The 16,309-nt window shown below is 39.9% G+C and overlaps 1 protein-coding gene across 1 annotated transcript in view; it reads right to left on the reverse strand.

Moving 5' to 3' along the window:
• Nucleotides 1-16,309, reverse strand: part of mtmr14 (myotubularin related protein 14) — a 51,726-nt gene that overhangs the window by 23,726 nt on the left and 11,691 nt on the right. The window contains exons 5-15 of the mRNA XM_050036925.1: nucleotides 15,923-15,983; nucleotides 14,147-14,269; nucleotides 11,244-11,317; nucleotides 10,088-10,158; nucleotides 9,924-9,998; nucleotides 8,518-8,584; nucleotides 7,317-7,402; nucleotides 6,744-6,820; nucleotides 5,421-5,457; nucleotides 2,230-2,300; nucleotides 1,863-1,921 (exon numbers count right to left, since the gene is read on the reverse strand). Coding sequence (XP_049892882.1) covers nucleotides 1,863-1,921; nucleotides 2,230-2,300; nucleotides 5,421-5,457; nucleotides 6,744-6,820; nucleotides 7,317-7,402; nucleotides 8,518-8,584; nucleotides 9,924-9,998; nucleotides 10,088-10,158; nucleotides 11,244-11,317; nucleotides 14,147-14,269; nucleotides 15,923-15,983 — 801 coding nt within the window. The remainder of the gene's footprint in view (nucleotides 1-1,862; nucleotides 1,922-2,229; nucleotides 2,301-5,420; nucleotides 5,458-6,743; nucleotides 6,821-7,316; nucleotides 7,403-8,517; nucleotides 8,585-9,923; nucleotides 9,999-10,087; nucleotides 10,159-11,243; nucleotides 11,318-14,146; nucleotides 14,270-15,922; nucleotides 15,984-16,309) is intronic.

A 16,309-nucleotide genomic window follows, 5' to 3' on the forward strand; every position in this document is an offset into this window, starting at 1 on the left:
GATGCCTGCACTTGAGAATCTGGACATCAGTACTGACGAGACTGCTGCTCTTCAGAGACTGTGCATCACCGATCACCCTGAGCGCGCACACGTGAACGCAGAGCACACAGAAGCAGTCAGAGCTACAGGCTACAGTGAGGCTAAAAACAGAGTTCATATGATGTTTTTCCAAACAACTTTTTATGTCGCGGCTGCAGCATACATGGATCACTATGGATGAGCATGTTGGAGATATTTTGTGGATTCAATTTTGTGTTCTTGGACGTTAGTCTGGGGCGCCGTCAGCCATTAGGTGTGCTAGCCGCTCCCCCCGCTGATCTCCGCAAGGGATGTGAGGACTCTAAAACTTCACCAGGGCCTCCGTCGGCATATGGGTGAGTAGATAATGGCTGAATTTTCATTTTTGGGTGCACTATCCCTTTAACTAATGACTATATTCATTATGGGCTTATCTGCTGATTATTTTCTCCATTAATCGATTGATCGTTTAGTTTGTGGAAATTCTGGAAAAAGTGAGAGATAGCGTCACACTTACCAGAGTCCAAAGTGACATCATCACAAAGTTTGTTTTGTCTAACCAACAGTTCAAACCTCAACATTCCACCACTGGTTGCAGTTTATTATCTTCATGAGTTTGTGAGTATGACTTGACTTGTGACTTGCTTGATTTATAGCAAGGTCTCAACGTGACTTGATTTTTTGACTTGAGATTAAAATACTCTGGGAATACTACTAACTCACCTCACAGGCCACCATCCAGAGATAGCGTTAGCCACTGACAGCCACGAAACCCACTCTGCTGAAAAATCAACCAACACTGGACCTAGGTAGCTTGACAAAACTACCATCCAACTCTGAGAGAGCTAAGAAAATAACACAGTCCATCATCTACTTCATGTGCAAAGATCTGCGTCCATACAGCGTTGTTGAAAATGAAGGCTTTTGTTACATGCTAAAAACACTGGAACTCAGGTATGTGACTCCGTCCTGACGTTTTTTACCAACACAGCTCTGCAATGGAGTGAAGCATAACGCTGAGGAATCTTTGAGTCCAGCAGGAAGTGTGGCATTAACTTGTGACGCCTGGACTTCAAGGTCAGAGGATTCATATGTGACTATAAAGGTACATTATCTCACAGAGGACTGGTGACTGCTGTCTCACGTTCTCCAAACTAGAGCTGTACACGAAAGTCACATCTGAGCAAACATTGCAGACCTCCTGCAAAATGCAGCACAAAGATGGAAGATTGCCCATAAAAACCTTGTCACTGTAGCAGACAACGCTTCTAACATAAGTGTTGCCATTCAGTTAGCGGGATACCTGCATGTGAAGGGTTTCGCTCATGTGCTTAATCTGCCCTTGCAGAGGGCATTAAATCTGCCCACAGTTCAGTTTGTCAGGTGTATGCAGCATTTCTGACTATGTTGGTCAGTCTGTTTGCTTTGCATCACATTTTGCTGCAATGAAAATGATTAAAGTCAGACTGAAAACTTTATCTTATGAGGTAAAGCTGATGCTGACAAAGTTTTCCTTCGGGGGGAATAATTTGCAGTTGGAATAAAAGGTAATAGATTGCAATACATTGCCAGAGATTTCTTGCAATACTCAGCATATTGCAATACATTTAATATTGCAATACTGTGACCTAAGTGTAACAATATCTTATTGTGACCTAAATATCATGATAATATAGCATCGTGGGTCCTCTGGTAATTCCCACCCCTTCCTTCCTTATTAGATTAGTTAGAAAATAATGAGCTAAATAACAATGAGCACATCTATCAAAGGTCTATCAGAGGTACCCAGTCTGTGTGCCTGTGTGGAGTGTGGAGGGAGGAATGTATGAGACACACTGACTTACTTAACTGGCAGAGATCTTCCACAGTGAAATCACTGTCTTTGAAGTGGGAGTTCTTCCTTCTGAAAGACAGAAAAATGATGAAATAACATCAGAGATCTAAGACAGAGAAAGAACACTGGATTCACACAAATTATATTTTCCTACAGGGGCTGCATATTCACTGAGTTACTTATTTACTGTGCGAGTGTTACTACAAACCTTTAGCAGCTATAGCTTTATAATAAATACATTCTTGAATATGAAAAAGAAATAAAGAACGAAAGAAAGAACAAAAGAACGAAAGAAAGAAAGAAAGAAAGAAAGAAAGAAAGAAAGAAAGAAAGAACATGAAGGAGCATAATGACATGAAAGAAATGGAGGAACCCACCTCTGTTTCTTAACAGCAGAGAACTTCTCTGAGACAATGTGCTTCAAAAAATTGAAGCAAAAAAAGAAAATCTAAGAGAAAAAACATTTATCATCAGAGGAGAAACACAGCACTCGATAGTCAATCACTACACTTTTAGTTTGAGGCAACAGGCCAGTACGTGTCCTAATACACACTGTTCTTTCATATCAAACAGTCCTAAATACAGAGTAGTGAACTATAACTATAAAATGTCAGGATGTTTTGCTGCCTCTGACAGCAGCTGTAGACTGAGAAAAAATAATTTAATTTAATGGGCCGACTGCTAGCAACTTATAAGGTGGAACGTTACTTGTAACTTTACTCAATGCATGAGTTGATGACACGAATTCATCAGCACATCTAAAAATTTCAATATGACAACTCTGACCATTCCATTAGTTTTTATTATCTCTCTTGGATGACATACACTTTCAGTAATGAGTAGATCTTCAATCATTTAAAAATATATATTACTTTTGATCGCATTATGTGAAGTGCATATATTCTAATCCTGACTTGGAGAACAGGTAGCTATTAGTACCAGGTACAAAAAGCGAGATGAATGTGTCTAAAGGAACACTTTGACACACTTTGACTACATTTAATTTGGTTCTACTGATACTACTAATGGTGTAGACATTGATGTTTCTGCCACTTTGATACATTTCCCCCTCTGTGATTAGTGGCTGCGTATAAAATAGCTGCATAATAAAGAAGCCCTCTCCTTTTGATTCTCAGGGACTGACACCAAAATATAATGTTGATGTTTGAGATCACGATCACATAAACCTCTAGTGTGCTTGCAAATTTAGAGTCAAACTGATATAAGATTTATGAGGCAAATACCATCATTGATATTTAAAATAATTAGGAACTGGTGGACAGACTACAAATGGCATCATATCTGGGATTTCTGTTGCGACATTTCTCATGACCTACAGGCTAATATGTATGCCGAGCCATGTGATCGGCCAAACTCAGCCGATGATATTGGCCAGACCGATGTATTGATTGGGCTCTGCAGAAAGTATTGTTGTTGCACACGAAAAGGCTTCATAAATCCATATGTATATATTCACAAGTGCAACTGTGCAAACAACAGGTTGCAACAGGCTTCATCACTTTACAATAATCTTACACACAACCAACAAGAAACAGTCCTGATCATACATCCAACCCACATCACAGGTGCATACAGTGAGGGGGAGGGTCAAAAGTGCTGCAACTATTACTCTGACCAATACACAGTGCTTAGAGCAAAACATCAAAACAACCGCAACTTTCTTCCACCTACAACTTCTAAATCAAAATTTGTATCAACTGTACAAGCAAATAAACACAGGTCATGTGCACGACCTAAATTCACATCAACATCTCTTAATATACATTTCTCACTATTTTTGGAAATTAACTTTTTTGTCCACTTGCCACTGTGGCTGGCAGATTCCAGACTTTCCCAGCCACTTAATGTATTACCATCTAAATCTAGCAGCCACTTGCATATTCTACCAAGAACAATGAAAACTTCACCATCAACCACAGTAATTCTGAAAAGGGACTCTTTTTTGTACTGGTCAAACAGATGAGCTTTAGAAGTAAATACAAAAGAAAAAAAACAGTTCAATCTTTGTTATTAAAAGTTTTGGAGTAATGATTGCATCTTCAGCATATATAGTCTCCAAACAGTTATTTTAGCTACACAGCCATAATTCGGTCTGTGCTCTGCACATTCATCACCGTCTGGTTTGGATCTGCCACCAAACTGGACAGGAACAGACTGAAATGGACAATTAGGTGTGCAGAGAGGATTATTGGGACTGATCTTCCCTCCATCAAGGACCTATACAGGCCAAGGGTCAGGAAACGGGCAGGAAACATCGCTGTAGACCCCTCACACCCCGGACACAATCTGTTTAAACTCCTCCCCTCCGCTAGGCGCTACAGAGCACTGTTCGCCAAAACCACCTTTCACAAAGACAGTTTCTTCCCCAAGGCTGTCGCTCTGATGAACACCTAAATGGTCACAGAGTGGCAGGTCAAACAACACTGCATCCGTATAGTGTATATTTTTTACATTTGATATATATTTGTATATTGCATATTCTGTATATTCCACCTCTTGACTAGATTTTGAGTATTTATGTCAATTCTGGTACACTGAGAGCAAGTCTACTGGAGTCAAATTATCTATATGTACACACGTACTTGCCGAACAAAGCTGATTCTGATTATAAGGAAAAAAAATTTCCAGGTGCTCTACATAGCTATGACACAGCTGTATCCCCAATGCAGATGTCTATCTTAAAACAAAAACTGAGACTGCATTGTCCTGTAATGTCTGCAATGTTTTTGACATATTACTGTATTCAGACACAATTAAGACATAATTTTGTTTTGAATTCTGAACTGAGGGATCTATTAGTTTTTACCACTTCATTCCATTTATTCTATCATATGTTATTGTCAAATATTTTCATCATAGCTTTCTCAGAACATAACAAATTTTCATGTCTCTTCATCTAAAAATCGAACTGGTCACTGCTACAAATGCATTTTAACTTCAACAACTGTCCAAATAGAATTTTATCGATTGTTTAGGACAGGAGCATCAAACATACTGCATGCAAGCCAGAATCAGCCCATCAAAGGATCTAATCCGGTCCACTGGATGACTTAGCACACCTCATATTGATGCAGGCAAAGAGGTGGCAGGTTTCAGGAGCAAGTTAAACAGATGCTTTGTGTTTAGAGGCTTTTCCAGCCTGACCAAGACCATGTTTCAGAAAGCAGAGTTAACAAACTCTGTGTCTACCCCTGAACTCTGAGTTGATGAACCCTGAGATGGAAAACTTAGTTTTTGGTTCCAGAACAGCTGATCAGCGTCAGTTCACTCAGCTCTGAATGTGTTCACTCTGAGTTAAGCTTGGGTTATTGGTTGTTATTTGTTGTTAGTTATCAGTTATTCTGCAATAGTTTTACAGGTCCAGCCCACTTGAGATCAAAATGGGCTGTATGTTCCCCATGAACTAAAATGAGTTTGACAGCCCTGCTTTAACATAATGACTTGATGCTTGTAATATTGTGAGTCTATCAGTCTCCCCACAGTAAATAGAAACCATATCATCATTGGCATAGAAATAATGTAAAACTTAATGTAAAGACAAACTTACCTCCTCCCCTTTGGAGAGTCGATCTGGCAGCATGTGACTGAAAACAGATACAGAAAAATGTACTGCATTACATGCCACTTATTTATGTCAAAAACTAGAATTACCACCCCACAGTTGTATGCCTCTGCGTACCAGTCAAGTTTCTCTTACAGTTTATATCTACGTCCGTGAAAACATGGATGCTTCACACACATTTTCCTCCTGACAGCACAGGAGATCTATACAATCAGCACAGATTCAAGATTAGTGTCACCAATTCAGTATCTGACCAAATGTCTCCCCTTCTGGGGCGCCTGACCATGTGAGGACTCTAAAACTTCACCAGAGCCTCCCTTGGCATATGGGTGAATAGATAATGGCTGAATTTTCATTTTTGGGTGCACTATCCCTTTAAGATGTGAGAGGGTGTCACACTTCAGTCTTTTCAAAGTCTTCTAGTGTATGTGAGGCATAAGTGAGAAGAGGGTCTTTTGGAATTAGGGCAAACTGGCCCTTTAATTCAGCCGATCAAAGCATAAGTCAAGGACTTCACTGGGACTCAGAAAGTGCATGAGCACTGGAGCAGAATCTACTACATTCTCTTGAGAGGGGTTTTGTAACAGCTATTTCGGTGCTGTTCACAGTGTTTGTGGCCATGAAAGAGAACAGAAATCAATAGATCACTCCACAAATAACCTGCAGTCCAAATATGATTCAGTTGTGACTGATGAGGTGAAGTGCAGCAGCTCCAGCACCTCTGGGCACTCCCTTTGGCTCTCTGCTGTATCAACTCCTACTTCACTGATCTTTTCCTCTCTCTTTTACACACACACACACACGCACGCACACACACACACACACACACACACATGCACACGCACGCACACACACATGCACACGCACGCACACACTTCTTCTGCTTGGCCAATGTCTCAAGAGCTTGGGCAAGCCTGCTGATGTATAATTACATGAGCTAGCTGGCAGTGAAGGGGCTTTTTATGAGACTGCCTCTGATGGGTTCAAATTGGAGAAATCGTGCTGTTAATTATAAAAGCAGAACCCCAAGAGAGGGTGTTTGCATATGTGTGTGCACAGATAGAAAATGTGGAGAGTGGGAGAATAAAAGATGTGGTCAACATGTTGTCCTGACCTCCCTCTCCCACTGCTTCACCAGTCACTTTTCAATTATGCGTCGCAGACAAACATAGTGCGTTTCCAACCAGATGGCACTGAGGAGTCGCAAATGCACCTCTAAAGTATTCATGCCAGTTAATGCGGCATGAGTTAAGGCTCACCGTGAAGTCATGAAATTATGATAGTGATGATGTAAATGATTATTTTTACCCGAAGAGGAACCAGTCGTAAGCGATGGTCAGATACAGGATCTCGGCCGGCTCCAGGCTTGCATGAACGGCGCCGTCCTGTGAAAAATACATGGAAAGAATGAGTCAAACATCTCAATGATCTAAAACATTGTGTAATACATTAAATGCTATGGGGCCGATAGTCTCACGCAGCTCTGGGCACCAAAATTGGATTTCTTATTCTGCCTGAAAAGGGCTCTATATTGTACAAGTGTGGTCTGTGGTTTTATAAGAAGCTTTCAGTATGGACCACATCTTGAGAAAAGGATTACATATTCATGACATAAAGGTTCTTTTTTTAGTAAAGGCAATGAATACAGAAGAGGCTAATTAAAGAGTGTTTGAAATGGTAAATTAGTTGTATATGGAGACGTATGAATAAGGAGGGGGGCTGAGGCCCAGGCAGATGGATTCAGTGTGGAATTACTGAAGTCACTAATGAATGTTAGAGGGGCCAAATGAGCTGCCGGGTGACTGGCTGTCATGTGGAGAGACACCAGGGGAAAATAGAGGAGCTGAAAAGACAGGAGGAGAAAAAAGAGGAAGAACTTACTGCCCACAGGGAGAGCCTGAGGAGGGACACAAACAGAGGCGTTCGGTCCCAGCCAGATATGCAGTGCACCAGGAGGCCACTCTCATCTGAAACAACACACGACATCACCTTCAAGATTATCAGCAACACTGCAAAGGGCTATATAAAATAGCCATTGTATGTTATCATTTAAAATAGTGAAGCTTTTAAAGAATTTAAAGGAATACTTTTCCCACAAAATGACCATTTATATATATCAATTACTCACTGCTTGTTTCCTCGAATTTTTTAATTAAACTTTTTCTCGTATATCTCCACAGTGAATGCAGAATCCAAAACAGATAAACATTCTTCAGGAATTTAAGTCGTCAGGGTCCAAATTTAACAATAGCACTATTATATCAAAACATCTGTTCCCATATGGGTTTGCTACCTTCTTCTATTTTACAGTATCTTAATTTAAAGAGGATAGTAACTTGTAGAAGTGACTCTTTTTTGTAATGCCATTTTGGGGTATTTACTGACATATGTTGCAAAACAAAACTTATAAGTCTCTTCAACTTGTGTTAACTTCAGACCTTATTTCAGATATCAAACAAAACAAAACTTATTTGCAGGTTTTAGGACTCATTCCTGGACCACTCTATGGATGGTTAGTTCTGAAAGGGTGCTAAACCACTCGTGTGTACGGAGATCATTTTTATTTTAAATTGCCGTTTAAAAATGAAAACATGCAAGTGTGGACGTGCTATCTATCAACAATTACTTCATTATGATAAGTTAAGCAAAAAACTTGGTAGTTTTTCGTTCTTTCATTGATCTTTTTACAGCTCATTATTCAGTCTCTACAAAGCATTTTTAAAAATGCCTAGGAGACTTGTATTTAGTTTAGTTTATCAGTTTATTGGTTAAAAAACATACATTACAACATTTTAGATTTTCTCTGTGTGACTGCAAATTGAAAATCTTTTATATTCAGAGAGCATTTTTAAGGCCTCACTTTGATGTCTGCTGACTAAAAATTAGGCTTTAAATTTTCTTGCCTACACGAATAATCAAAAAAAGAAAACAATAAGCAGATCAGTCTTTTGTTGCAGTTCTTTCCCTTATTCTAATTTGAACCCAAGCCTAAGTCTCAATTCTAAACCTTTACACTTAATAAAAAACCTAATGTGATCCTACTCCCACAAACACATCCTCCACCACCACCACCACCACCTACCATCGCTGTTGATGATGTGGAGCAGCAGCTTCAGGTAGTTCTGGGTCTGCTCCACCAGGTCCCACGACTGAACAACACACAACACACAACACACACACACACACACACACACACACACACACACACGTAAGGGAAAATACACCGTTGGTACAACAAAGGAAGACAATCATTGGTTGCACAGTAAGGTTGTAAAACAGACAAGTTAAAGAGATAGTTTGGATCTTTTGAAGTGGGTTTGTATGGGGTACTTATCCATAGTCAGTGTATTACATACAGTAGATGTCAGTCAGCATGCTCCCACTTTGGAGAAGCGGGCTGGATTCTATAACAACTATGTTTAGAGTATTTTTACTGCTTTACCTTACCATCAGCGATTTCACACGGGGAACTGAAGATGTTATATTGCTCTTTTCAAAGCCAGACTGCATCAATAGAACAGTAATTTAACATCGCCGAACATAGGAGCCGCTGGTCTACCGTTGCCTCATTCAGCTAGTTTGTTTGCATTATTGCGAAATTTGGTGTTAAAGGGTTAGTTTGGATTCACCAAAGTCATACAGTGACACCCACTAACTGACTGATCAAGGCAGCAGTGACCAGCAGCTCCTGTGTTCAGTGAGCCAAAATGACTCAATGGGCAAGTGGCATTAATGAGAGAAATAATGAGGAACTGAGGCCATTGACAGCTTCACTGTCGGAACAGGCTATCTGACATTACGGTAAAGCGGTGAAAGTACTCTAAATATAGTGTACACTTCAACTAATATTGATTGTTTTTTGGTTGGACTTTTTTTCAGGTGGCTAAAATACACATAGCTGCTGACCCCATGCACAGCAGTACATTGCTTAGTTACCGCTGCTGGCACTGCTGCTGCCTCTCTAAACTGGGGGCGAGCTGACTGACATCTACTAAAGGTAATGCACTGGCAATGGACAACTACCTCATAACGACCCTGCTTCAGGAAATCCGAACTATCCTTTTAAATTTACACTAAGCATCTTAGACCACACTGTCTGGCAGTATCGGTATACAGGTTATTCCAGCTGTTTGTTTGACCAAATGAAATATTCTAGCACAAGTCTCTGTTTTTTATGGCTGCACTACTATTGTATACACATTTCTCCAAAATTCAGCTTCACATATATATTTGGTATTTTTGGAATCTAAAATAAAGTTATGTGGGTTTGAACAATGTTTGGCAGCACATGGTGAGTCAGTGAGGTTTAAACCACACTGGAACTATTATTGTAAGCGTGCAGTGGTTATGAATCACGACCAAAGCACTCTGCAGGTTGGACAACAGATGGCACTGACGCACCACAAATAGTACAGAGACAGAGTGAGTCAGTGTGTGTACACTGAGGACAACAGAGTGAAGCCATGTAATAAGAAAAGGGGCACTAACCTGGTATCGAGTCCAGTCAATGTTCAAGTTCTGAGTAAAGCACAACGGGATTGTCAAAGGAGCGTCCACATAGTCCTGTCAGTGGAGACAGTGTCATCAGGTTAATAAGACAAAGCCATGCTACTGTATGATCACAGAGTGAAGACTCACAGAAGTTTCTATACCTGATTCCAGTTGAACACCAGGCCCTCAGCTGTGTAGTCTCTGTCTTTGTAGTCCTTAAAAAACTCACACCCTAAAAAAGACAATAAACTAGAATTACCACCCCACAGTTGTATTAGTCCACGCACCAGTCAAGTATCTTTAACAATTTACATCCATGTTTGTGAAAACATGGATGCTTCACATAAATCATTTTATACATTTTAAAAGATCATAGTCTTGACTAATAAACCTTATAAGGGGCCAACCACTGGGATCTGAGGTTACATCTGAAGGAGCTAACGTCTTACAGAGTTGACAAAAAGTTATATATTAATTTATTTGCACTTCAGTCATGGTGGAGAGCCTTTTTCATTTTTCAGAGTTGCTAAGAGCTCTCTTAATGCTCATCAAAATATTCATTATCTTATTCAGTTTTGATTTAGAGGGGCTACGGAGTTGACCTGTTGTGGTTGAGACACACCTTATAGCAATATTAGTTATTACATTTATCAAAAAATAGAAAGCTGACCAGTGCTTGAGCTGCATTCCCACCTTTTTGGAAACCAGGAAGCAAGAGTCCTTGTAAAATAGCTAACCCCATTTATACCTGATTTAATGATGTTTTGTAGAAATCTGACAGAGTTGACAAAAATCTGGGACACATCTTTAAAGGTCAAACATTTTCACAACAAATACATTTTAAAACAAAGATGATTATAATACATTTTGACATCAGAGTTATCCGGACATACTGTTAGTTATAGATTTTGAAGGCTTTAAACACATTTTTTAATTGTTTGAAGTTGTGAATTCTTGTCTAGAACAAGGCTGTTTTCTGGCACAGGGCAAGTTTAGAAGTTAGAAAAATGAAAGCAGATCAAAATATTTTATAAAAAATATTTATTTCATATATAAATCCTTTTAAAATAATGTTTCACACCAAAAATTAAATTAGTGTGTTGATAAGTTACAATTATAAGGTTTTTTTTTGGAAGGACACAATTTGTCCCACTCCTCAAAAATGGGTGAAATAATAATAATTGGCCCATTTTTGTATTTATGCCAATATAGGATAATAAACCTTGCTACTTATCTGCCAACATATTCACTGATACCGTTATGTCTGCTGATAAACAGTACCAGCTTGGACTGAAAAAGTTACCAAGAGGAGTTTACCTGGGTAAGGCACAGAGAGCAAGGTGAAGTCTGCATAGCGTTGGGCCTTGTCCGCCTTCTCAGAGGACGTCACACTGCAGAGAGAGACAGACACAAAGAGCCACATGAGATACATGGTGAATATACAGCATTTTAATACACAACACTTTTATATAATACAGAGCCATTTTTGGCTTATCACATCTACAGCAGAATCACTGTATATTTTGCCATACATGCAAAAGACAGTGCTGGCAGTGGGTCTTTATTTTACATTTGGTGAAACATTGTCTATAGCCCATCCTTATTGTTGGTGTGCTCTTACCATTCAGAATTCAAAGTAATATGTTGTATTTAAAGGGATAGTTCATTTCATTTTGAAGTGGGGTTATATGGGGTACTTATCCATAGTCAGTGTATTACATACAGTAGATGTCAGTCAATATGCCCCCACTTTGGAGAAGCAGGCTGGAATCTGACATGGAAGCTAAGCATTGTACTGCTGTGGAGAGGTCAACAACAAAACATATTTTAGCCACCTAAAAAAAGTCCCTCATAAAAAGATCAATATCAGTCTAAGTGTACACTCTATTGAGAGTATTTTCACTGATATTCCTTTTAGTCAGACAGCTCGTCTCAGCGGGGAAGCCATTAACGGCTTCAGTTTCCCATCTATCTTGTGCAAAGACACCAGATTCTATTGACAAAAACAGTCATTTCAGCTCACTGAACACAGGAGATGCTGGTCTACCACTGCCCCGAACAGTTAATTTTTTTGTATCATTTTGTGATTTTGGAATATTAAAAGGGTTAGTTTGGATTCACCAAAGTCACACAATAACACAAACTAACAACTGATCGAGGCTGCGATAGACCCGCAGCTCCTGTGTTCAGTGACATTAAATCATTGTTTTTTTTCAATGGAGTCTGGCTTTGACGTAAGCGATATAATGGCTTGATTTTCCTGGAGGCAATCACTGTCTACAGTAAGGTAAAGCAGTGAAAATATTCCAAATGTAGCAAACACCCAAACTGATGTAGATTTTTTTTTTAGGTTGGACTTCTTTTTTTTAGACAGCTAAAACACATTTTGTTGCTGATCCCTCCACAGCAGTATATTGCTTAGCTTCCTGTAGCCACCGAAAAAAAAAGACCCACCTAAAAAAAAAAAATCAAAATCAGTTTTAGTGTGATGTTGTATGTTTAGAATACTCCACTGCTCTACCTTACCATCAGACAGTGAATTCCTATGGGAAAATTAAGCCATTGGATACTGTCTTTAAAGCCATACTCCATTGAAAAAAACAGTGATTTAACATCGCTGAGCACACGAGCAGATGGTCTACCACTGCCTCAAACTAGGGGTGGGCAATATAACGACTATGTACAATACATATTTTCAAGCAAGATATAAATTTAGACAACACCGTTTATATCGATATAGGGTCAAGTTGCATTACATGACGCATACCAGTGTGCATCTCTCCTCTCTAACACTCTACACACAGCTCCGCCTCACACACAGTTCTCCAGCAACACTTGAGACCAGTGGTGTAGTGGAGGGCATACGCAGGTATACGGGGTATATCCACCTCTTTTTCTGGCTGTTTACAGTATACCCACCTATCAGTCAAAAAGCTACTGGAATATATAGGAGAATATACCCACTTCCTCCTCTGTAACCTACCCATCTATCAAGTAGTGCACCTGCCTCATCGACTACCACTACACCCCTGTTAGAGCCCTAGTCTGACGTGCACCTCCCCAGAAATGTAATTAACGTTGCGGCTAGGTAGACCTCCTGTCTATTTTTGTGAACTGAAACCATTTCTCTCAGTGGAAGCAAAGCTTTTATTTACTTTACGTGTGTTTTGAATCAACTAAACTTTACAGCACTTCACAGAAACCCCACCGCCCACTAGTGTTTTGGAGGTGTAACTGTTGTGTAGCTGCATATTTTAAAACGGGAATAAAATCTCTGTCCTTGCATTTTATTTTGATCACAGTCTGTTTTTATTAAAAGTGCTTGTGACATCTCAAATATGGCTTTGAATTGAAACTGAAAACATGTTGCCCATTTCGTATAAAATCCCGAGATATACACTGTGTATCGCCAGTCAGCCTGTAAATACCGAGATATGAATTTTGAGCTGATATTGATTTCTTTAGGTGGGACTTTTTTAAGTGGTTAAAATATGTTTTGTTGCTGACCTCTCCACAGCTGTACATTGCTTAGCTTCCGTGTCGGACTCCAGCCTGCTTCTCTAAACTGGAGGCGTGCCAACTAACATCTTCTGTAGGTAATACACTGAGTATGAAGTACCTCAAGTAAGTGAGAAGAAGTACCCCATACAACCCCACTTCAAAAAAATCCGAACAATCCCTTTAAGTAATGTCAAGAACCATCCATCTTTAAACTGCTGTTAGATAGTGTGATTGTTCACTCCCTGTTTCCTGTCTTTCTAGCATTAATGTTATTCCATGTTATCCTTCTTTAGTTTGTCCTGGTATGATTACTGCTCTTTTGATCACTCACTTTTTTTAGTCAAAAATCAGCAGTTTAACATACTAGCACCAGTACCATCTGTTCCACATGTAACCCAACAGATGCTATTAACAACTACCGTGGTTTAGCTCCTAAAATAGCAAGAATGATGTGACAATGATTACCAGGCTCCGAATACACAGAGCTGGATCTAATTACACCAAATCTCAAGCCTCCACTGCTTAAACGTAATCACAAGCACAATGTACACACCAAGTCTCCACTAATGGCTGAATCTGCAAAAACCTTCGGCCAAACACAAATACACTGAGTCAATAGTCAGATGCCTCCCATGAGGTTTCTTTCAACAAAGGCCAGTGGAAACAGTGACCTAGATAACAGCCCGAGTGTGGATGAACTAGTCCGTGCTGTTCCTTACTTTAGGCCAAACTTAACCTTCTTGTTCTCCACCATCAGGTCACAGATGTAGCGAACCGAGAGGTAACGTAGCAGCTTAATGTCGTGGCCCCGAACCTTGTCAAACAGCTGGGAGTCCCCGTTCCTGAGGAGGAGGGAGCAGAGGGAAGGAGGGAGGGACAAGAAACACAAAAGAAGGATACGAAAGGAGAAGGAGGAAAATGAAAGGAGAGAAGATTAACAGAAAAATGGACTCACTCTGGGTAGCTGTTTCACTTTGATGAGAAGTTTAATCTCTCAGTCAGTAACATTACTTTTAACTAGGGGTGTAAATTCCAAATTTCATCACAATACTTATCTGTATCGATTCTTTGGACAGAAATGGTGGCGTGGGTGTCCCATGGGAATTTAAAAAAAAACGGCCTATCTTAAAAATGAAGATATGTATTGTTGTTTTCACTTTGCAGCAAAAATTTTGGATCTTTGATCAATGAAACAATATTATGGACCCAGATCGCCCCACACTTGGAGGTCATTTATTGTAGTGTTTTATCAATATCACAAGTGACATCATCACATACTGATTGAGCTCATAGACAGACCAGGGTCTGATGTTCACTGTGCACATCTAGTTGAAGGGGAACTCCCTTTACACTGCCTCTTCAAGGCGAGAATTTCATGCCGTTATGTCACCTTGCCATTCTGAACAAAAAGTACAATCGCAATAAAGACAGACAGTTGTTTCACCTTTAAGGCATCACTGGAGGTAGTAACAGTTAAGAAACAACATCTATGTACAAGGCACAGCTAGCAGGATGGGATCATGGACGGCACAGGTGTGATATTTTGATAACGTGTTGTGCGTGTGATCCACCAGGATATTTACAACTAACTCAAAGAAGAACAGTGGCCGAAAATGTCCACACATTAGGAAAACAATGAGATCCAGGAGCTCCTTACCCCCTGAACCAAGGAAAAGATCAGTCGCAATATAACAGGTATGGCAAATGATTGTTATTGCCATGTTATGCCATTGTTATAGAATAGAAAGTGCTGCTGACGCATATCATATATGTCACACAAGAGGGCGAGGCTGCTGTGTTACATTTCATGCCCGTCACGCCTCTTTTGTTTCCGCAATGCTGGCATGCTGTCTAAAATCACACACTGGAGCAGCATGATGCCGCCATTGTTTGGTTCTACATAAAAATGCAATGGCAGCATAAACAAGGAACTTTGTAGCGGCGTTACAACACCATCTCTGAGCTTAAATGACTCGTAGGAACAACAATTTTTGAAAGTGGACCAGTAGTGAGAAAGATGGCTGTAGCCAGCATTGGTAAAACAGGATACAACATAACCACTTATTGCAGGTGCACCCCTCCATTTTACTTCCACTAATAGTGCTTGATTTTGTCACTAACAGGCTAAAATGGTTATGATGAGCATCTGTCAACATAACTTAACATTACTTATTACTTAACTTACTTAATCAGCTAAATATTCAGCCATGACACAGAAAATCTTTAAGATAAGAGTAAGAAACAGTTTCTGTACTACAACGAAACAATCATTAACTCTCACTCGTGTTTCCACCATTTACTTCCTGCAACAAGTCACCTCTCATGAGATTTCAGAATGAGACTTTTCGCCACTGCCAGCTGCAGCACTGTCTTTCTTTCAGTAGTGGACTAATTCAAAGATTTGTTGTCCCAATGAGACATTAGACACAAAAACATGGGAAAATGGGGTCCAGGTTGAAAAATACTGGAGTTCCCCTTAAAAGTCATGTGATTACCTGACTGCGCTGTCATCCTCTGGAACCTCCTCAGACTCTGTCCACGTGTCATCAGTGCCCCCTGAAAAAAACAGAAGCGTGATGAATAAGGTGAATATCTTTGATCAGAATGAGGCTAATGACAAGTACTCAAACTCTGTACATCATTCATCATTCCTGTTACTGCATCTTGCTAACTTGGCTGTACTGCATGTCACTAACTCTGCCTCTTCTCCGGAGCCTTTGTGCTCCACTGTCTCTCAGGTTAACTCATATCGCAGCGGTGCCTGGATAGCGTGACATGTGTGGTTGTGCTGCTGCCGTGGTCCTGCCAGATGCCTCCTGCTGCTGCTGTTATCATTAGTCATACTTCTACTGTTATTATACACATATGATTATTGTCACACA

The sequence above is a fragment of the Epinephelus moara genome, chromosome 24 (genome assembly GCF_006386435.1).
Source record: "Epinephelus moara isolate mb chromosome 24, YSFRI_EMoa_1.0, whole genome shotgun sequence".
Classification (NCBI taxonomy): domain Eukaryota; kingdom Metazoa; phylum Chordata; class Actinopteri; order Perciformes; family Serranidae; genus Epinephelus; species Epinephelus moara.